The sequence below is a fragment of the Poecile atricapillus genome, chromosome 2 (genome assembly GCF_030490865.1).
Source record: "Poecile atricapillus isolate bPoeAtr1 chromosome 2, bPoeAtr1.hap1, whole genome shotgun sequence".
NCBI lineage: Eukaryota > Metazoa > Chordata > Aves > Passeriformes > Paridae > Poecile > Poecile atricapillus.
The window spans coordinates 101,160,304-101,183,971 of NC_081250.1; the positions used below are offsets into that span (position 1 = coordinate 101,160,304).

General features: G+C 38.8%; 1 protein-coding gene across 3 annotated transcripts in view; it reads left to right on the forward strand.

The window, feature by feature from the left end:
* Window positions 1-23,668, forward strand: part of SPIRE1 (spire type actin nucleation factor 1) — a 128,466-nt gene that overhangs the window by 55,682 nt on the left and 49,116 nt on the right. For all 3 annotated transcript variants that reach the window (XM_058830932.1, XM_058830934.1, XM_058830933.1), the window contains exon 4: window positions 22,129-22,254. In XM_058830932.1, coding sequence (XP_058686915.1) covers window positions 22,129-22,254 — 126 coding nt within the window. The remainder of the gene's footprint in view (window positions 1-22,128; window positions 22,255-23,668) is intronic.

The window sequence follows — 23,668 nt, forward strand, 5'->3', positions numbered from 1 at the left end:
TTCTGATTTCCCTGGTCCTTTTATATGGTTTGCTTGTGAAAATGACGTGCAGTATTATTTCAAGTTTGACAGTAGGCAACAGAAAATCCATGATCAACTTTAGCATTGCATGTGCCATTAATATCACAATCTGATTTAATCCCTGCACTGGATAGTCAGCCTTCTAGTGTAAACATCTGTTGAATTACATTGTGTACTCTCGGATACTTCATGGTATGTTTTAATTAATTCACCTTTTCATTAGCAGGTTATTATTGTAATTATTTCTTATCAGTTCCTTCGCTTGCCACCCTACCCTCCTGAAGCACAGGAGTGCTTTTATATGAGTAGCTTATTTGGATGGAGTGAGTCAGGACACAGTATTTCACTGGTGATCATTATGGTTGCAGTTCTTGACCTTAGTTGTGAAATTCGGAAATATAGGTTATGAATTTTAATTGTGACAAGTTCTTTAATGTTATCTGGGCTACTGTGAATAATCATTTGAAAGTATTACCCTCCAGAACAATCTGTGCATGTTTTAGAGCCCAGTGAGCTCTTATTACAGACAGAGGTATTAATAACTGTGGTTGAAAAGAAATTGTGTAATTGGTTTAACTCATAAATAATCTGACAATTTAATACAGGTTGAAAAATATGCTAACTTGTACAAGGGGATCGGGCGTTTATAGTGCTTTTTCATAAATGCAAGTCATATCTAAGGACCAGGAGCTTAGTACACCACAGAAATTGAGTGTCATGATGGAAGCTGAGACTAGAAGAATATCCCAAATAGCACATCAGAACACATTAACACATTATCAGAAAAAAGACCCCACTAAAACGCTTCAGTTCTGCTGGGTTAACAGTAGAGAGGAACTCTTGGGAGTCCGGAGAGGAAGTAACTTTGAGATGATTTTGCATGCTCCTTGCATCAGAAGTAATGCCAGATGCTTAATGCCTTTGTTCTTTCCTCCCTCCCTCAGAGAAGCAGAGGCCAGAGGGAGAATGAATGAAATGGTCTTTTGCTGCCCTGTGATGGGGAGGGTCTGGCTGGGTGCAGTGCTCTGCCCTTCAAGCCCCTGCCACTGCCATTCTTGCTGAGTTGTGGGCGCAGGTGCTTTGCTCTCTCCTCCCTCTGCCTCTTCCTGACACCCAGTCACCTGCTCCAGTGGGGGCAAGCTAAGCCCCCATGCAAGCTGTTCCAGACAGTCTAGAGGAAATGTAGATTGATGGGATATATTCCTCCTTTCCCCCTGGTTTGGCAAAATGCTGTGAATTGGTGACAGTTGAAGTTAGATTGTTAAGTAGGAGTTTCACTTAGTGCAGAGGCAGATGAGACCTTTGTATACACAGAGCTGAAGACAGTGGCTTTGTGGAAATGATTATTTTGCAAATTCTTTCTTGATTTCTGCAAACAGTAAAAGATAAATCTGGAAAACTTTGCTGAACTCCTTTGGGTACACTGATGTAAACATCCCTGAAATACAAAAGCGATAAGAAAATTCAACAGGTTCCAACAGTTAAGGCCATGGAATTGCATTCTTTTCATTTGCCTTTGTTAATATCTCTGCTAGTCTGAGGTACCTGCCTGTTTGTATGTTTTAGAATCAGCATCTTACATTTTATTTCTTCATCATATTTTATTAATAATTCTATATCATTCCAGACACGTACTGCTTCTGTGACTTTATCTTAGTAAATGGAAGGTCAGCAGTCATTTGTACATCATCCTATCTTTTACTCCTCCACCCCTTGGAAATCTCCTTTATTTCTGTTGGTTTTGCCTAAATTATGTGCTGCAGGCTTAACTCTGCAAATTACCTTTATTCCCTAATCAGTGTTGTTACTGCATTGAGAGGACTAGAATGGCAACATTGTTCTGCTGTATTTTTGACATGAGTGCACATTTGCAAGGTCTTTTTTCCTTGACTTAATACCTTTTTAGGGATAAAGACGATCTTTAAAGCATGTGGCTTTCTCTTATTCTCCCCCCCTCCCCCCCCAGCAGTGGTTAAATGTTAGAGGCTACACCCTTATTTACCCAGTGACTGTTTCACAACAGTAGTGTGTGATCTTGTGACCATGAGGCTCAATTATTTTAAGTCCCTCTTGGCAAGACTCACTGTGAAGCTTTTTCCTCCACAGTTTGTAGTGAATGCTGAAGCAGGTTTGCTTATATTGAATTGAGAACTGTTGTTCTTGCCTCCCCTGCATTCTCTACATCACAAGATTGGAAAATGGTAGAGATGGACTGTGTGCTACTAATATTGATTTTTAAAGTTTTTAACTATGTAGTCTCCAGTCTCAAAAATTATTTTGTCCTTGAAAAACAATTATATGGTTCCTCCTCCAAAAACTGTCATTGTCTGGTCCATTGTCTGCCTGCCACTAAAATGGAACTTTTCACTATTCATCACCAACTTGGGTGAGCATATTTTGTGATTAAAACACAGAGGTAGTTATGTGTAAGGTTTTTCTGTAACGTAAAGTAACCAAGGTCAATCCTGCACCCTTCCCCTAGCTTGGAAAATGCTGAGTAATGTGGCAAACCCTGATTCCCAAGAACTGGGAACAGGGTAAGTGCTAAAACGTACTGCCAAAATCATCATTGGCAAAGCCAGTGGGGAAGACATAGACAAGCTTTTGTGCTGCTTCTTGGTATATTTGGCTGATTTAGCTTTTGATTTCCTTGGCAGGACCAACCTGCTGCCCAGACTTGACCTACTGTTTTTAAAAATGCATCTGTGAAGAGACATTGGTTGCCAGAAGCTTTTAGTGTTTGATATATTTCCGATGTGTCAGCTCTGCTGCAAATGAAGGGAAAAACAGAGACAGTAAAAACTGGACATTTTCAGACAGATGCTTTCCTTGTTTGAGTCCCTCTCCCCCGCCCCATCCACTGAGTGTACACACGGTGCTGTGTGGTGCAGGAAATGTATCCATGTCAGGAGTGCCAGGTTTGCGCTGCCTGCACGCAAGACACAGTAATCCCCAGGGATTGGGAACACACCGGGCTGACAACACCTGTACACCTTGGGAAGCCTTGGTCAACAGAGAATATAGACAGGGAAGGCCTGGCATGCCAGGCAGTGTTGGGCTTGCTAAGGGTGTGGGAAGTTCTATCATGTGGCACCTTTATCACACCATGGGGCCCTCCCTGATACTGAAACAAGATGATGCAGTTTATCAGCCTCTTACAGAGTATTCTCAAACCCTAATTCCACTCCTAATCTTAACATTATCACACTCCTTATCCCACAGATCTCTGCAGTCAGATGGTTTAAACCAACAACATTTTTCATGTTAACCCAGAGGCACTTTCTAAGCTGCGATTAATCAATATCTGCTGGCTTGAACCCCAACCCTAAACCCAGTTACAATATTATACTTCATTCTAGGTCAACACCCCTTTCTAATTCTAGATTTAAAGGAAACCTCATAAGGCTTTGATAGCAGGTTTTATTCTGTGCTGGTATTTTCTGGGCTGAACTGCCATCCTAGCCCTGTCATTTCTTCCAGATTTGAACATCATTGTAGCCAAATCTCTACTGCCAGTACTAGACTTTACCTCAGCCCTTGTGCAGAGCAGAGATGTTGTAGAGGTGTTGTCAATTGTGCCTACAAGTCACAACACTAACCTTTGTCACTGCCTTGCTACCTTTTTCTGCAGGTCTTGTAGAAGGTACATAAAGGAGGCAGTGCCTTTCCTGAACCAGTATCTTTCTTTTACTTATGTTCACCTTTCATCCCAAAAGTTAACTCAGCTTTTAACAGGAACCTTATCTGTAGCTAAGCCAGACCTTCTTGTCTAGGACACAAATACAGGTGGATGGTCTCTGCTGCTCAATGGCTTCAGGTCCCAGGTCTTACCTAACTAATTGCTTTTAAGAAGTTCAGTAATTGTGTTTGTTAATTCTGACCAAAAATTAATTGTCATGCAAGTGGTGCTTCACAAAGGTGAATGAGTGGCCCAGGTCTCATGGTAAACAAAATCCATACGTAGAAAATCTCCATGCTGACTTAATTTGCATGAATTTTTTTTCAGAGCAGCGTGATCAGCCTTGTGTTATCTCACTATAAGAAATGTAAACAAGGACACAGTTTGCAGTATTTTTATTGGTAGAAAATCATGTTTGTGCTTTGCAAAGAGGAAGAATAAATTGTTTTTCTCAACCTCAAACACTCCTCCTCTCCCATTTCAGTTATTTTAATCATTGGCATGGTCATGAGATGAGAAACTTGTATGTTTAGGTGACTCATATGTCTTGGTAGTTCAAGGATATGACTGACTCCTTTCACCTGGAAGGAACTGAAATGTACAGTGGTGATATTGATCTGCCTCTGTTTTGAGTATTCTGATAGTAGTACAAATCTACCATCTATGGCATGTGTAGGATTATAGGGGAAAAGAAAAGTATGTCCTGTCTCAATGCAATTATAGGCAGGATAAGAAGATCTACATTTAGATCTAAGTATTTTGGAGCCTCCCTTCTGAGTCTGAGGACTATTATCATAGAGATGCTGTGACCCCATGTAAGTATAATATGGGAACCTGTGAGAGAGGAACCAGAAAATGCAGTTAAAAACAAGTCAGGGTATTTGTTTATGACAGTTAAAGAGTTCATGTTGCTGGAATTCAAAGGCTCATAATTTTGTCTAGTCCAAGCTTAGTAAGGTGCAGCTTTCTGTGAGTGTAATTCAGTTTAAGGCTGGGCTTAAGCATTTTTGTACGAGCTTGCAGAACAGTATTTATACTTCATTTCAAAACAAGCATCTTGCACTGTACTGTCTGTGAAGCTGGTGAAGATTTGGAAACTTACTTAGATGGTAAAGAAAGTCCCAGATGGTGCCAATTAATTTTATATTAAAAAGGAATGCAGCATTGTTGGCTATTTGTGAAAATTCTCATGCTCAAAAAAGACAACAATGGATGCTCTCCCTTCTCCTGCATCCTGTACTCACATGTTTATGTGCTAGTCTGGGTAGATCTCATTTTAGAAAAACATGATTCTTGCCTGATGTGCATGGAGAGACATTGAAATTACAGTGGGTTGGAAGTCCTCAGTTTGCTTTTGTTCTCACAGTACTTGCTGGCTTGAACAAAAATTTATCATATTCCATTTGTGGATCTTCGGTTTCATGGAGGTCTGAGACCCCTTTTGTAATACTGGGAAGCCTCCTTTCCCATCTGTTTGGGTATCTAAAAGCGCAGCCATCTAGTTTTTGTACCTCTTAATTTCTGAGGAAGGCAGGTTCTCCTTTGGCTGTTCTTTTTTTGCAGTTTAACTCTTTGGGGACTGTCAGTTAGAAAAAAACTCAAAATCTCCCAAAGTGACTTTTTAAACACAGCCCCATATCATACTGCAGTGACAGGACACCCTCAGGTGGATGCCTCTGGGCAGTTTGGGCCTCTGAAGGCGAAGTTTCATGGTGCTGCTCTGACCAGGTAGACAGCTTGTGCCAGCACACGTCCTGGCCACCCTTTCTCTCTGTGCTGCATTGACAGAAGTGGGAGCTCTGAATTCAGCAGTGAAGTCACAAGGATGAGGGCTCATCTCCTATGCTCAGAAGGTGAATGTGTGCTCCAGCATTCCCACTGGGACTCTGACAAAACAGTCACTGAGATTGGACTAGCTAAGGAATATATGGATCTTGACTAAATAGGACCCATCCACAGCCTTTTCTTATTCTTTCACCATGCTTTGAGAGAACTTGGAGTTGTCTTAGAAATGCAGTAAACCTGCTGCTTTTCTCTTGTCCAAGCAAGTCTTGTGCATCAGGGTTATTCATTCAAAACTCAGTGTGTTTCTCATGTCTGTGCTGTCACCTTTGCTGGGATCTTTGTCACCTATGTGTCATCAAAGCATCCTAAAAGTTTGTTTGTTTTTGCCTTTGCTCTTTAATCAGTTCTTTCCTCTATTTTGTGCCACAAACAATTGTGCAGGTGCAGAGTAAAGTGTTCCTGGCTGAGTCATGGAGGAGCCAGTGTTGGAAGCTCCTGTACTGTGCAGGCTCACAGAGCTGAGCTGAGGACGGACTGTGCAAAATAAAGCAGGAGGTCTCTCTGCATGTTAGACTGTTTGTAACCTATGAGCAGTATCTCCATGTTGCTGCTATTAAAATAAAAGTGTTTAACAATAATAATAGGGCTTTGATATGAAGGGCTTATATCTGATGTACTTGCAAGGAAGTTGTCCCTCAAGACCTTGGTCTTTCCATTTAAAAAGAAGAAATTTTTGTCTTCTTTACTTTAATTATTGTTGGAAACATTCCTTCCATCAGTATAGGCTTAGATAGATTGGAGTATCTTACTCCAGGCTGGGAGACAAAACCAAATTATCTTTTCTACAATGATTTATGGCTCACAGTAGCACATCTACACTGGTTAAAAACCCCTGTACCCATAATTCACATAATTATACTGGTATAACCTGTCTAAGGTCTAAAATAGTCTGAGGAATCCAAGGAGTTGTCCAACAAAAACAGGAAACACAGATGGGGTGTTCAGATTATTTTTATGTATGGGGAGGTTAGAATACACACCTGAAATTTGTGTGTGGCCCTTATACATCCAAAAGAGGCACAGCAGACTTTTTTCCTCTGTCTCTTTTATGCTGTAATTATTCTAAATAATTTATACAAGGGTAAAAAGAAAGTTCTATATTTAGTGCAGGTGAAAGGATTATTTGGTGGTAATAGTGGTGGCCCGTAATGCATTAAAAGGTAGAATTTGTCATGACAGAGTTCCAGTTATTCCATTAAAAAATACAAATTTGAAAATGTGCAAAGCATTCTCTAAGAAATAAAATGTCTGAAGTATCAAAGAATCTGTGTGAGCCTGCGCTGCCTAAAATATACCCTGGAGACTAAAGCAGATCAATGAGTGTTTACTTTCACAAGGTATGTTCTGTTTGATCAGATTAATTTGAAATTCTCAGTAATGACTGGAAATCAGGGTAATGGTCAATTAACACAGTAAAGCTGTAGTGACCCATAACAAAGTATGAAAAGAGCGGAGCCACTGCTACAAAAAGGATCCATATCTTCTCTGTCCTACAGATTAACTGCAGCACTCAGCAAAGCAGTGCTGCCTGACCTGGCCAAAGCTGGAGGGATCTGCCTGCATCTCCCTCTCCAACTCTAAATGTCCCCTCTTCTCCAGGTGTTAAAACTGATAAGTGCACAGAAGGCTGTGATGGGTTTTTCAGGTTCACTGTCATCCTGGTAAAGGCAGTAGATCTGCTCAGAAAAATTAGCCAGGACAGCAGTTTGTCTTACATTAGGATTTGGCAGTTTGTCAGAATCATTTCTACCCATGTAGACTTGGCAGACTTGGATGTTTGTGGTGTTGCTGGTAGCTTTTTATCTCTGCAGGTTCGTTTAGCTACTTTAAAAGTGAAATTTTAGCTACTTTAAAAGCCATTCTTACACAGGCTCACATGACATCTTCTGTAGTGCCTGTAAGGTACAAGTGTTTGATTTACATTCCCTGTAATGCCAGCATCCCACAGGGGATAACCAATAAGGAATATCCAGTGTGGCTTCCCAGGAGCCCCTGTATTACTTACATTATGTATGGGATACGTATTTTAGTAGACAGGTAAACTAATGGTGACATGCAAAATTGATGGGCAGTTTCCTCATGTAGTATTATGTGCTGTAGATTCCCAGTTGCTGCACTGACTAACCAAGTTCAAAACAGCACATCAACTTATTTCTGCAGTTTTTATGTTGTGCATATGCAGTTCATTTGAAATAGGCACTGTAGGTTTTCTTGTAGCTCAAATGCTCTACAGGCATGAGAGAAGCAGGATTTGTGACGTGGGGTAGAACTTTTTAATTAGTCTGATTTAGCTGGGGTAAAATATGTTATGCCTTCCAGGCTGAAAGAAAAGGTCCAACAGCAGAATCTGCAAGTGCTTGTCCTCTATAAATTGTGAAATCCCTAACTTCTCTGAGGTGTTAGAGCCTCACAATCCATCAGCCTATTCAGGAGAGAGGTTAAGAGGAAAAGTGGCTGTGGAAGTTCTTGCCGGGAAATAAATCACTGAATATGAGTGTGCTAAGAAGTTTATCGTGCTGATAGCAATTATGTAAAAAAACTATATGCATTTCAGTTGTCAATATTGCTAGTCCAGAGTCACTTACAATGATATAATTGCATTGCCAAAGAAAATGGAAGCAGCGTAGATGCTACAAAATTACTTAACTCCTCACCGAGTTATATTGTCCCATAACAGCAACATGGGAAAAATAAAGAAACAGAGGGAGGGCCCTTTAATTAATCCGCTGTGATCTTCTTGCTTTTGAATTATTCAAGGGGGAGCTTTGGGCTTGAGGCAAAATTTCTTTTGGTGCATTTATTTCAGTGCCAGTAACAGTATAAAAAGAAATTAAACATTTGGAGGAAAGTTTATAGAATGGATTTAAAAGTACCATTAATTGTCCAAAATAATAATCTCTCTCTTTTATCTATGTGATTTTTTTAGTATGCTCTTGACTACTGTGCTCCCATTATGCTATTTTCTGCTTCCCTTTGCTTAGTGTACTGTTGCATGCTGTATTTTAGAAAAATATTTAAGGGAGATAAGGCCATTTGATACAAAGAAATAAACAGTGTCTGCCAGACCGTGCTGACCCCTGAAGATCCACATCTAAAAGACAGGATATCATATTTATCCCAAAGATTGGTCTGAAGACAGGGCATGTTTTGCATTTCTTACTAAAAGGTTTTTTACAGTAGGTTTTTGTTTAAAACATGTACTTCCAACATCCTTAAGTAGTATTGTAACTGAAGCACTCCTGAGAGGTAGCTTCCAAAGGATTATTTTCTGCAGGATGCATGGCCCTGAGTGTGTTTTAAGTGTTGGATTTGTAACTATTTTTAATGAAATAACACAATGGGAAAAGCAGTATTCTTATGGGTGATGGCTTCAGGGCACTTCTCATGTAGTTTCAGGTTTGCCTCACTGCAGACTTTGGGCCATACATTCCAAAGCTTCTGCATATGTGAGTCAGGTGTGCGGAATTGTGGAGAATGATTTAAATATTTTAACCTAGCAGCTTTTCTGATAACTCACACTGATCTGTGCAGCTGAATCAAGTGGTCCCAAGAGATAAATTCCTTGAATCTACTGAGCTTGGCAGAACATTTTCTGAAGGGAAGGTGTAGGGAGGAGGCAAAACAAACTGGCAGCACTTAGTAACAGCCACAAGGAGTTGTTGTTTGGAGACCCAAACTAAACCTTCTTGGGAAGAATATTTAGCTGAGGGATTGGCGAGGACAGGGAGCTCGGGCAGGCAGCTGCACACGGTGGCAGAGCTTCATATGCCGCTCTTGGTTTCCTTTGTGTAAAGCCTGTAAAGAAAGCACTGGGAAGATTGTTTTCGGAAGCTTGGGTGAATGGAAAACAGGCATTATATTGCCTCTGCGCTGAAGAGAGAACAAAACCCTTTGTTTTGTTGTTATTTATCTATTTATCTCAGAGAATCTTGATTTAAACACTAGAAAAAACAGGCATTTGTTTTGTAGCTATTGCACTCATGTTGGCAGGGAAGAACATGATACTTTGGGTGATTTAAGCCAAAAGAGAGTTGTATGGTTGTGATTTTTTAGGGCAGGTTGGCTAGGTTTGGGGTTTTTTGCTTTCTCTTAGGACAAAGCAGGCTTGGAGTTGGGACAAGAAGGTCCTAATGAGCAATTGTATTTGTTTTTTTCTTTTTAGCGTGCCAAGATTTCTTGATGTGGGCATTAAGACCAACACTTGCTTTAAATCAGCAAATTTTCATGAAGCCAAATCTTTTTATGAACTGTTCTCATCAATTCACATGTACCAGTCCATTATATCATACTGTTCGTAACAAGCCCCCATATATGTATTTTATGCAGTCATACAGTCACACAGGTAGTTGTAAGATATCACTATCCTCAATCCATGTTTTGAAAAGGAAAGATTCTGAGGTGATGTTTAAAAACATGACAGTGCTAAGTGAAAAAAGTGAGCTATAGGGTTGGTTGATTATTTTTTAAATCTTTGGTGGTAGCATGTGATATTAAAAAAAAAAAAGAAACAACTAAATCCAGGCCAGTGTCAGCAAGATTTATTAAGTCTTTTCATGTCTGGACAGAAGCAGCATGTCACACTTAGAACTATTTTTAATGGCTCAGTGGTTAAAAAAAAAAAAAAAAAGGAATATATTTTCTAGGCAATACACATTTGGAAATAAAAATACTCAGTAAGTTAATTTTGTCCTTGTGTTTGCCCTTGTGTTTAATTTCCTATAAACCCATACAGAAAGTGAAGGGATTCTTGTACTTTAGCTTGATGAAGAAAGCTGGGGACAGTTCACATAAATCCTTTCAAAGTAACTTTAAAGCAGCTTTGAACGTGACAAGTGTTTAAGTGAATTATGTTGATAGACAGGTTTCATTAGTTAAAGTGATGTCATTTGGTGTCTTAAACAGTTGTCCTGATTTTTCATTCTGGGCAGTGTAACTGGAGGTCAACATGTGGTCAGCTTCACTTTGAAAGTAACCAGTATGGGCCTTGTAAGAGGGTGATGTCTCACATTCGAGTGTGCTGGTGAGCAAATGAGAGTGTTTATTGCAATTTTTTGACCTGGTAATGGTGCCTACTGTGTTTGGAGCCAAGGCACTTTGCTGGGGACTTTCCAGTGAAGTCTGGTTGCCAGAGACACTTGGTCTCATTGAGCTTGGTCCTTCAGCAGAAATGCTGAAATCTATCTGTACCAGAAACCCTTAAAAGCCACAAAAACCTTACCTTGAAACACTACAATTTGGGCTTGCTTTCCTACCTTGGAGAGGGAACATGCCTGCTCCTTCCAGGTGCTCTCCTGGTGGCCAGGGGATGGATGGCATCCATCTGCCCTCAGCTTGGCTCTGTGGTCAAGCGAGCAGGTAAGACAGGACAGGTGTTTCTGTTGTTCAGTTCACTTGCTGCTGTGAAGGTGAAACTCAGGAGGTTTGTAATCTCTGGGCAGGTATTACTTGTGCAGGGCATCGAGCAGCTGAGGGGAGATAATCAGCAAGATAACTAGACACCCCCCACAAACCTCTTTTGTCTTACATGCTTACCACAATAAAAGGATTATTAATTTTCTTTACCACTCTGGCAGATAAAGATAACCTCTCTTTGAGGGTAATTTGGCAGCTATCTAGGCCTTTTAATGAAGGTGCTGCAAGCAGAGTGGTTTCTTGGCAGCTCCTTGCTGGTGTCATGCAGAGTTTGAGGGAACTGATCCTCCCTTGTCTTCCTTGCCTCCCCCAGATTCTTCTTGAAGCTGTCTTTCTTGTGGGACACTAATGTGTACTTAAGGATACTGGCAAAAAGTACTTTAGAAACAGTTTTGTGCTTTTTGACAAGAGTGATGTTTTAAGTTATCTTTGTTGGCAGAACAATCTGTAAGCTTTAACACTCATCAGTTTCACACCAGACCCTTGATAGATGTGATGGTATGTCCTAAATTCAGTTCAGAGCTGTTGATTAACTCCAGTTGAGGCACTTTTCCAATGTCTTAGGTATGTCCCTTTAACCATTGCTATAAATTTCTATATGAAGTTGATGTTAAACTGTCTTTCATATTTCTGAAAGTAGCAATATTTGAAATAGATGTACATACCTCCATTTCTAGTTACTGTACTTTACTGTGAAGTCCTGGCTTTTAAAAATATAGCTGCTCTGAGTTTCAGCCTTCAAAAGTGGTTTTATCATGCAAAATGTTAGTGTAGAAAAGAGTTGTCCAAGAGTAACAATTGGTCTTTGAGAACATGGAGGAGAGTGCTCTACCTTGATAGTAGATACCTTGATATCACCCCTTTGATAACCTTACTCTCCATGGACTGAGGTCACTACAGTATTAATTACCTTCCAGAGATATAATTCCCTTTATATTTCTGCTTTAGAAGGCATTGATGGACTTATCATGTAAAGGCATCTATTTCTATGAACTTGTAGTAGATACCTCTGCAAATGCCAGGGATTTTAAAGGTAGCTTTGAAGTTGAAGAACTGAGCTGGGAGTTCCTGCCTGACTTGTAGAGATATATCTTTCATGATGTGTAACTGAGAACAGGTAAATAATTACCCATGGTGCAGGTCCTTAGAGTACTTGGCACAAAATAGTTTAATTATTTTGAGGGCTGTGTTTGAAAACAAAGCAGTCATGCAGCACTTGGCTGGAGAACTAGAAAAATGGTTTGCCTACCTCCATTTTCTGTTTTTCCCTTCAGATAATTAGATATTGATGAAGAGGTGGCTGGTAGCTGGGTTGTGGTGTGTGGGGTTTTTTTATTGTTGGGGTTTTTTTCTGTTTTTTTTCCCTGAACTATTCTCTGTTAAGGACACATCCCTTTTAGTAAGGAACATACTTGTTTCTACAAGGTTCTTTCTCAGATAAGAGTGGTAAGACTTATCTTATATGGTTGAAATAACCTAAAGTGCAAAATTATTTTATGCAAATTAAAAGCAAGGTAATAAGGGTTGGAAAGATTCTTCAAATACTTTAAACTATATATATATATATATGTTTTCCAATGCATCTTTTTCTGAGTCTGCAAGTAAATTCATTTCCAAAAGAATGCTCAGCATTTGAAAGTACAAGGAGGTTTATTTGAAAATATAACAAACTGTGCTTGGTTCTGCAGTCAGGTGCATGGGTTGGGCTACTTCTACAAATGGCATATTTTGAAAAAAACAAAATAATTGTTAGAAAGAACAGCCAAGCCATAAGGAGGAGGAATAAATGTTCCTGTATCCTCTTTATTAGCAAGAGACAATCTCTCCTGCTCTCCATCTTTGGGTTCCCATCTTATGTTGAGGTCTGTGTTGTTCATCTCTTTTGGAAGCAAAGACTCATTGATCTCCCCTCCAAGAAGTCATGACGTGAGAAAATTAATATATTTTAAGATTGCAGCAAGAGGTCAGCCTTTAAAATGTACTAGAATCTTCACAGTCTCCTACTTAGAAATAATGAGGATTGTATTTTGTATATATGCCTATGAATTCAGGACCTAAGATTTCAAGAAAACTACCAATTATTTTAAGATGCTTAATAATTCACTACAGCTGTCCATCCTAAATGTTCATATTGAGACCAAGAGCTTTTGAGCAGATAGACGTGCAAATGGACCAACAGAGCAGGGAAAAATATGCTGTAGCATCATATGTGATTTGGTCAGTGATGGCTTTGATCTGGATTTTTTTTAATTTTCCATATCAAAAAAGATTCCTGACCAGCCCAGTGGGCTTTGCATTGGCCTCACCTTCAGTGACGAAAATAAAATTCCTAATTCCTAATATCACAAGGGACAAAGAATATGTGCAGGCATGGACTGCAAGGTTTTGACAGAGCCCCAGCAGCACAACTACAGCCCCCACAAAGCAGACTCAGCACAGTTTGGGATACAGGAACTGGCCTTGAATACTTGACAGAGTGGTGCTTTTACTCCTGTTGCTGCCAATGGCAAGAAACACATGGAGACAAAGTGAAGCAGCAAAGTTGTCTTTCCCTCGAGCCTCTGAGCATTCAGGGCTTTACAGTCCCTACAGGTCCCTACAGGTGGTTAATCCCACCTATGTACAGGGAGTATGTCAAAGTCATTGGCTCCAGGTAATTCAATTTCTAGTAATTGCTATACTCAAGGCAATTTCTAGGAATGAAGTGTGTGTAAGGAAAAGGACAAAAAAGGCATCACTACTACAAACAGAGAGAACTGAGGAGAAAATAACACCTTTAAAGTTCTGCTTTATTGGATATCTATTCTTACTGAATAAGCAAGGATATGTATTTGAATCAAAATTATTCGATCAATTTAATCAATAAATTGTTGGTTAAATAATTTTGTTCATACCTATCTTAGAATAGCATGTTTAACATTTATGTAACTGGTATGCTTGATAAGACAATTGCAATGTTGATTCAGTGGCTATAAATTTTAAGAGAAAAGTGTTAAGCATACTTGCCTGGAAGAAGAAGAGAAAGAATTTTTCTGTAGGCCTTTTTCATGTAATCAGGGTTCCAAGACCTGATTTCCCTGACAAAGGTACTACAAATAAGGAGTAGGCATACTTGAAGGAGTAGAAAAGCTTTCCACACATTGAGGTCTAATGGAAGCAAAATGAGACTGGTTAGAAGGTACTCGATTTTTTCATAGGGAGTGAAGTTTAAAAGCTTATTATGCTTAGTAATGCTGGCTGTTTGGTTATGTGGCTGGAAATCTGTTTTTTGGATAGGAATAAAAAAAGTCATGCTTCAGGACAAAACATGAAAGCAAATTATTATTATTATGCCCACTGAGAGAAGTTTCTGCACTTTACATAAAAACAAACAAGCTTCCCACACATACATACACTTTGAAGCTTTGTATGTGAACTGTAAATTGCTGCTAAGGAAAGTGCATGTTTTTATTTTAGTTGATATATTTTAATTGCATTTTAAGTGGCTCATGAATAAACTGCCTAACATTAATATATTGTCTCTCAGTTAGAAAGTATACAAGCATCTGAACTGTGTAGTGATGAGATTGATGGGCATTATTCAAAAGCTGAGAGATAGAGCCTCTCTTCTGCACTACTCTCTCCTTACTTTTCTAAGTGTGTCAGTGTGATTTGGTTTCTGATTTGAGGGTCGTTCCCCCACATTTTGTGGTACCTTTTGATAAAATTGTTTTCTCATTTAAACTGTTTGAAAACTTCACTATATTCTATTGTTTTTCTTGAGATACTCTGGTTTCCTTCAAGCAGCAGCCTGGGTGTAATTAGTGCTTTATCTGCTTGTGTGGGGTCTTGGGGAGAGGGGAAGAAAGAAGGACTTCCATCCTGCCTCATTCTCTCATCCTGCCTCATTCTTCATCCTGCCTCATTGCTGTGTATACCAAGCATCCTGGTACAAAACCAACTCTTCTCTCTTCTCCTGACAGCAGCAGTAATTCTGTAGTAGCAGAAGGCACCCTCCAGCCCTAAGGAGGGCCTGAGCAACATGGCAGACATACAAAATGGCACTACAGGGGTGCAGCTCTTTGCTAGCAGTTGTTCAGGCCTAAACTATTTAATAATGTGAAGGGTGGTTCCACAGCTTAATGGGCTATTAGCTAAATAACTACAGGTAGCCTGTGAATATGCACAGCCACTCCCCTTCTCCTTTAATTATCCAGTTTTATCATGTTTTCCCATCTACGCCTCTACTCTGCTTTTGAAGCTGGTTTTCTTACCCAGATGCTTTCTTCTCATCCTTCACTCTGCTGCTCCGGCATGAAATGCAGATGTGTGAGTGGTACAGATGAGAGCTGCCCAATGAGCCCTTGTCTACTTATGAAGCAGAGAGCTTTAGAAAACAATTGTTGCTGACAAGCTACCTAGTGGTTTTGCTAAATGTTGCAGGGATTGACATTTCATGTAAAAAAAAATGGGAAAATATAAATGGTAGGTTTTCTCCCTTGCCCATGAATAATCCCATTGATGTTCCACTGAATAGTCAAAGAACGAGAACTAGCAAATTCAGATTACTGCATATTTATATTATTAATTCCTCCATTATTCTGCTAAGAAACAACAGAGCACAGTTTCTCTGAAACTAAGAGAGAATGCAGAATTGGTTTTCACTTAATTGGCTCTTTTGAAACAAGTCTCTTTGAGAAGCAGGATGTTATTAGTCCACTGTGCAAAGACAGTGTAACAATACACCTAACACATAATCCAGAAACAGCTGTATGCGGGGGGTTGTATTTGGAGGGTAAAAATACCCTCGTAGCTTTCAAGCAGAAATGAAAATTTATACAAATGCAGCTTTGTCAAAAAGTCTGCACTAGCACATAAAAATAGTCATTGAAAACTTAATATCAAAATGTCCAGTGGAAATAATCATTGTCTCAAAAGGCATAGGTTGACTTACATTTAAAATCTGTTTTAAAATAGTCAAGGTCTTCCTTCATTCTTAGAAAGCTAATAAAGAGTGAGAATAGGATTCACTGAGCATGAAAAATATGGGATTTGGCTTAAAATTTGAGATGTAGTCAGTAACGTATAATGGAATTTGCTTTCCTTTTCCTAACACAAGTCTAAGTTTTAAGTACTTTCAAAAGTGTTTGTAATGATGTTAAGTATTTGTAAGACTCATTTACCTAAAGATGGTATCATATAAATGTAACAGATTACAAATTATCTTCACTTTTAATTGTCTGTTGTTGGGTAAGGTTCAAGTTTATAGGTGAGACAGTTCAGTGAGGTTTTAGTCTTGCAGATGCCATCTATTGAAATTTTATCAAGATTCTTTATCAAGATTCTGCTTAAATTCAGTCTAATAGCATGGAAAAGTAGTTAAGACTCTTCAAATAGTAGTGTAGTGTTAAGATTTTAAGAAAGAAAATGAGTCATAGTGCTCAGCACCTCAATTCAATTGGTACCTGAAGGAAACAGAGTTAGGACAGATATTCTGTTCAGGAGGAAAAGTGGAAGGGAGTCCTTAACTGTGCACCAGTTTCATCCTCGACATTTTGGATCCCTGTGTTTCGCTTTGTGTTTCTAAAGCAATGACAGCATACAAAACCTCACAACAGCATTTTCCAGCACAGTCTACCCACATAACAAGCATCTTTCAATTTTATTTCCAGGCTGACTTAAGTTTTGACTCAGGAGGGCATTTGTAAACATTTGTTAGTCCATTCCTGTTTGACATTTCAGCATATATATAAATAATTTGCTCAAAGCCTTTAATCCTTAGACTTTGCAAAGCAGAGGGTAGTTAGAGATGACAATAACGATTATCTGATACAGACAAGTGGACATTTCTTTAAGGATCAAGATCCTATGCAAAGCAGTTTTTTCAGTCCTTGCATCATCCAATTTCCATTTGCAGTTTTGGCTTTAATTTCAGCAGCTTCCTTGTTGTGTCCTTTTCACAGTCCTGAAAGAGAGAAACAACCAAGGCCACTATTTCTTCAAATTATACCCATTATTGCTAAATGCAATAGCTTTGCTGCTGCATTTGCAGTTTTATACTAGAAAGGACAATCAGTAAAAAAATTTTATTATTTATTAAATCATTTTATGGGGAGGATCACTTAAAACATTAAATTTGGAAACTGTGAAAGTAGAGAACTGTGTAGTACTTCCCTTGTCCACCCTAAAGCGATTATCAAAACAACAAACACCAGCACAAGGGAAGGCCTTACCAGAATGTTGGAGAACACTTAAATACCAAGGTAGATGTGCTTGGCACTAGCAATTTGCTTCAATTTCCACAAAACCTACCTTTTCCTTGAGGCGTGCAAAATTAACTAGGAGCGCATATGTCAAGCAATTGGCTATTCCATGGCACTTGCAAAAGATAATTTAAAATATCAATTAAAAAGTTACCAAACTTTTGCAGGTGAAGAGTAACTTTCTGTGAATACTTCCTGTATTTTCTGTTAATTTAGTTTGTGGATTAATAGCTAACTCTGCTCCCATCCCTTTTGTCTTACTGCAGTCTTTATTCGGTAGTATTTCCCTAACATCCTTATCAGAGGGATCAGGCAGTCCTTGGTCCACTGCAGTTACAAGTAGCAGAGCCAGGGGTAAATCTCTGCCTAGAATGTCTGAGAGAGCAGCTCTGAAGTGCTTCCCAGCTCCCATGGCTCCAAATGGCTCCAAGGTGTTGTGGAAGCCACCTCAAAACTTGTACTTGGCCTAAGTTGTGGGTATATGCACAGGGCTGGTCCTAGCAGGCAGAAACAAACTCGTGACAAAACACTTATTCCTGTAAACAGCCCATCCCTCAACATCGTTCTGGCAATTCAAGCAACATGCTTGGTTGAGTTTTACAATATGCAGGTACTGTCTTGGTAAGATTTCTCTGGTAAGGCATATGGCTCCTTGAAGTTCATATTCATATGAAGAAGGATATATATGAAAACAAAAGCCTAATCATAAACTCTAGTTTATCTTCATGGAGATAAAATCTTTCAGAAAATAGCCTTGACTTGAAAAGGCATCTGAAGCTGAGTTTTGTTTTGTGAACCTGTTGCAGTACCATACTGCAAAGGAAGAGGCAAATACCTAGTACACTTGCATGTTCAGTGATCTGTTGGCTAAAGTAATTTCTTCTTGTTGCTTAAGAAAAAGTACATCTTTTAAGTCTTTGTTAATACTCCAAGGCTTTCAAAACACTTAACAAGCCTGGCATTTGCAGGCTGGTAATATGTTTTGCATAATATCAATGGCCTGTCTTTGTGGCCCATGGGAAAAAGAAATCCTTTTCTTCTTTGTGGTGCATTCATACAGGCCCTCTGCCCAAGATAATTACAAGTGGAAACACTTTTTGTCTTCTGAAACCTTGATTCCAGTAGCCCAGGTGTTTTGATGAAGTATATATCTAGCCAAAATGGTTTTGCAAAACTTAGCTTAGTTGTATTTTTTGTAACTTTATGGAGGCCTTTCTGGAATATATTCAAACAAATGCAAGAAATGCTGTTTGATCTCTTCAGATGGTTAAATTGTGATTCCTGTTAGCACTGCTTTGGCTTGGTGCACCCTGTTTCCTAGTCAACTGAGGATGAAGTTGGAGGAGCTGGCAAGGCTATGATATTTACATAATGCCTTTTTTCCTGTGAACCCTAAATGTGGATGGAAACAGCCTCTAATCTTCTTAGTGATCTAAGCAAAGATTGAATGCTTTGGGTCAAGCTGGGGTTTTGGATAGGCTCAGTTAGAAAAAAAAATAAATTCAGAAATCCCAGCTCTTCACAATGATTGCAAATGGAAATATTTACAGACTGAGCTAGTTAATGTTTCAGTAGTAGATAATATTTTTATTATTTCACCAGTTTGCAAAGACCACATAATCTGTTTTGGGCCATACTTTTTGAGACATCTTGGAAGCAGAACAAACAGCCCTTGTATTGAGCTCTGGACACTGTTCGAGTTCATTCCCTGTAGGGTAGTTTTAAGTTTATCATGAGGTATGAAAAGACGAGTGTCAGATTAAGCATACAACCTCAAAATCACTGGAAAAGACTGCATATGTGATCTTAATCCATTTTGCACCACTACCACTATGACATGGTAAGAAGAGGAGTTTATTAGGTGGCTGTCCTTTCATAGCTCACTTATTAAAACATACTGACTGATTTTTATTGTGTGTTACAGTAACATAGCTTTTCAAACACTGCTACCATAAACTTAAATATTTTAAATTTTTTAAAGTGGTTAAATATCCTGAACTCAGGCTAGAAGTGACATTTCATACTTGATTTGCTTTGCCTGCCTAGATTTTGTGATATTTTTTCATGCAGAAGTTACAGCTTGTCAGGCATTCTGAACCAATGTGCAAGTACAATACACTACAATGAGGGGGGGGAAAAAAAAAATCAGCCTCTCCTATTTACATTTTCCTTTTTCTTCAGGCTTACCTTCCCTAATCCAAAAAATCCATGTTGAGTTGTTTGACTTAATATTACCAGAAGGAGTTTTATTATGTAATGCATTTTCACATAATATAAGAGCACACAGAGACTGATTTTTCAGAACATGAAAGTTAATAGGAGCTGCTGGGCGTTTTTTAAGACCTGCAGCCTAGTGTTTGCAAAGCAAATGGTGAGGTTTTATGTGATTTCTTTTGTAACTTAAGTTCAGCAGCAGGCTTTTTTTTTTCTTTGCTTTTTTTTTGCTTTAGTTTGTGTTCAGTAATAGAATCAATATTACAACTATTCCCTGCTTGAACTTGTCACCACTGTATTTCATTAACTTTCTCAATATTTGATGCAAATTGTTTCTAATTAACATGCCTGTGAATAAAGAAAAAAAGGATTCTCAAAAACTGTGTGCCGTCTGTATAATAATAAAATTTTATTTTCAGCTATGAAGACTTTAATTTTGTGACCTTTTTCAAAATTGTTGTTGCTATTATTTTTATTCTTGTAAGTAGTGTATTTTAGAATGAAACCCTTTTATCTGTATTATAATTAATGATCAGAAAATGAAAACATAGTAAGGCAAGTAAGAACATGATTCATTATTGAGAAAAAAGAACACAACCAAATCAGAACTGGTCTAATGATCTAATATTTTCATTAAGGGAAATGTTTAGTAGATTCTGTCTTTTTGGTATGTGCTATCATTATTGCACACATTAGGAGTGCATCTGTTTTGGTTTTCTTCCCTTTATCTGCAAAGGAGACGATCCAATTTGTTAAAAAGGAGGGGGAAAAAAAGAGGAAAAAGGAAAAAAAAGCAGGGATGGGGAGGAAAAGGGAGACATATGTCATCTATGTCCTTGTGATTATACAGAAATAAATTTTGGCCATCCACTGTAAAACAGCATAAAATTTGAATGGCTGCCTTGCATTTCCTATGTGGAAGGAAAATATATAGGAAGGAATAAAAAGATACATACGCATGTATGTAAACTTCCCGTGTGTATATTCTTTTTTATAACTAAAAGGAGATAAATACATAGGGGTGCATAATCAGAACAGGATATTGCAGGAGTCCAATTTGTGCTTGTAGAAGTTTGTCAAAGGAGTTGACCAGATCTGACCACTGAGCTCTGTATTGTTATTCTAATTGGAAGAAATAAAAGATAGCAAGGGGCCTATGGCCTCAGAGAGCAACTTGTCAGTGAGATTGAGGCAGTCTAAATCTGACTGTACCCAAACACAATTGTTCAGCCCTCCCTCCCTTTTCCCACCCTAGCAGCATGTTCTCCTTCCTCCTTTTTGCCTTCACTTCTGTAACTTTGTCCGTGTCATGAAGAGGAATTGTCTCCTACTCTACTTCCTTCACATTGTTAATTTTTGTCTGGGTGCGTAATCCTCTCTGAGTTAGGGCATGAACTCCTGTGCCAGCATAAGGGTATCCATGGATTTGTACAGCTGGAGGCCACAGGACCACACCTTTTAGTGGCAGTATGGATTTAAATCAAATGGAAAGCAATATGGAAAAGCAGCCTGAGCTTTACATGCATCGTGCCCCTTGTAACCACAGCGTTCACTGTAATAACAGGAGAGATTTAGACAAGTATGCCACTAGGCTAATTAAGGGCTCTTCTGCTAAAGAGGCTTTTGTCTCAAGCTTTAGTTGTCGAGATCTGAATGCAGCTATATATATAAAAAATAATTACTATACAACTACAGAAACAAGACAAATTTTAAGGCCTTGGTTAAGACTTTGTTTTATTTTTACGTATACACCAGTATGATACTGGTATGATACTGATCTGCTGATATGGGTACTCAAGTTTCAGCTTTGGGATATTTTTAATTTAAAAGTGTTTAGGAAGCAAATTGCAGATGTTATTCTGTCTGTTTTCAGCTGATATTTCCATGAACATGATATTCATTAATCTGGATGTCACTCAAACCATTCAGGCTCTCAGTTTGAAATGTGAAGGCTGGTTTCAGTGAAACTCCTCTTGTTGGAAACAGGAGCTGCATGTTTTACTCTAAAAGCAATGCTGGACTGACTGTTCATTAGTAATTGTGAATAAGTATTAGTGATTTGAGTAGGCTTTCAGAGTTATGCAAGTTAAGTGTATATGGAAACAGCTATAGGGTTCCTTTGCATTAGCTATGCCTGTGTTTGGAAATGTTCATGAATGTCTGAGGTAAAGCAATAACCTGTGCTTCCATAGCTCTTGCTGGTTTTTAAAATCTTTGTGCTGCTTGAAATAAGTCTGATCAGAGTTTCAGCTTGATGATTACACTGTACTTTTTTCTTGTTTCACCTTCCATCCTTTCATAAACTAGTAGGGATACAGTTCTCTTCCACATTCATAGGAATACTTAACACTTTCTGTTAAAGCTGGTTTGAATTAAGTATGCTTTCCCAAAATTTGCTACTGCGAGGTGGCTTGTTTTCACGATTATGTCAAATTATGTTGTCCCTCTTTTTTTTTGTTATGAAAAGGCAGTGTCTTGGTTTTCCAGAACATGGTCTACCAGTCCCTTACCATTCCTATAGTACTCTTTTCATAAAACAAATAGGAATAGAAGGTTTAGAAAATGCACCCCAATTCCTGGCTAAACTGAAATATCTCATGGATGCTTGTGCCCTTCATATTTGGTTGCATTCACTTCCATGTTATCTCATGCTCTGTAGCATTAATGAAAGCAATGGGGCATTGTTTTGATCCTGTTGTTTATTTTTCTCCCTAGCTGTGTGCTGCCCACCTGCCAACCCGATCAGAGGCACCCAACCACTATCAAGCAGTGTGTCGGGCTCTGTTTGCCGAAACAATGGAGCTCTACACTTTCCTGGCCAAAATTAAAAGTGCAAAAGAGGTAAGTTGTCTGAGAAGGTTTTCTGCTTTTGAGCTCATCACCATGTGAATTTGGCTTACAAAATCGTTTCTGTACACAGCCAGCTGGGAATGTCAAATGCTTGAGGAGAGAATCTGTAGTTTCCAGGGAGTACGCTTCCTCAGCTGAGGCTTTTTTAAATTTTGGCCTGTAACAATTTACATCCCTCAGAATTTGTTATTAATTGTGACTAGTCTATTTTGGAGTAAAACAGAGTATTTTCTTATAGGGTAACACATTACATATATGTACCCATTCCTGCATGCATGTGCAATACATTTTAGTCTAAACTCTTCTCTGGTGTTACAGGGATCTTATGAAGTGTCAGATCTTTGCCTGTTCTTCCTCAGCTCCTTCCCATGAGGGAATTCTCTTTGCTAAGTATCATCTGAGATTCTTCTTGCTCGTATTTTGTCTCCAGTCAGCGTCTTCTTTTACCTTTTGCTGTATGATTGATTTGTTGTCTGTCCCATAGGTTTCACAGGAGAGCCAACTTTAAAAATAGAAACATTTTCCCCTTCAGGTCACAGTGCTTATGTTCACTGTCTGTTTGGCTGTTATTGTTGGCTGAAAGGTCATCCTGTGAACCATTGCAATTAACAGGTCTGGCTGAAGAGTGATTTTAAGGATGATATTTACTGCAGATCATTTCAGTGATCTGGCCTGCAGGGTGGCCCTGTGAACAATTGTGTTAAAACAGTTTGGGTGCTGGTAACATTGGAAAACTGGTGGGTGAAGGAGGGGAAGGGCAGGAGGGGCAACTCATTTTTCAAAGCTGGTTTCTTCACCAAAGCAAACTTATCAAGTAGCAATGCTTTCATAATTTTTTTTTTTGCTTAATAAATCCCTGAAGGATTTTCTTTTCTTTTGTAAGTCAAGATCTACAGTACCTTTGAAAAGCAGGATAAGATTTTACAGGCTGACCTAAAAAATTTGCTGCTGAAAGAAGCAGAGTTGTTCCACCCACGCACATGTACTCCCACTGTTTTCCTTCTTCTGGTTCTAGGGAACAAATGCAATAAATATCAAGCAAAAGAAAAAATAAAGGAGCTATTCCTTGTCAGGTTAATGAGTTGAATCGGCTCAATAAAGGGTCAGATGAGCCTCAGAGCAGCATAAGAAAGCTTTTATCATGCTCATGGTGGAAGATGCAAACTAGTCAGAGACATAAGAGGCTGCTGCTCTTTCCTTCCTTCCAAAGATGCATCATCCAAGAGGGAGAATCCTTCTGAGATGTTTTTCAGCTGCACAGGGTCACATTTCATCTTCACTTCTTCTCCAGTCCTATTCAAACTGAAAGCAATTTTTAAACTGAAGCAGTGTCATACAAAGATAATTTTGACAATATCAGCATGGCTAAAGAGCCACTTGTTTTCTGAAGTGCCTGTGTTATGGG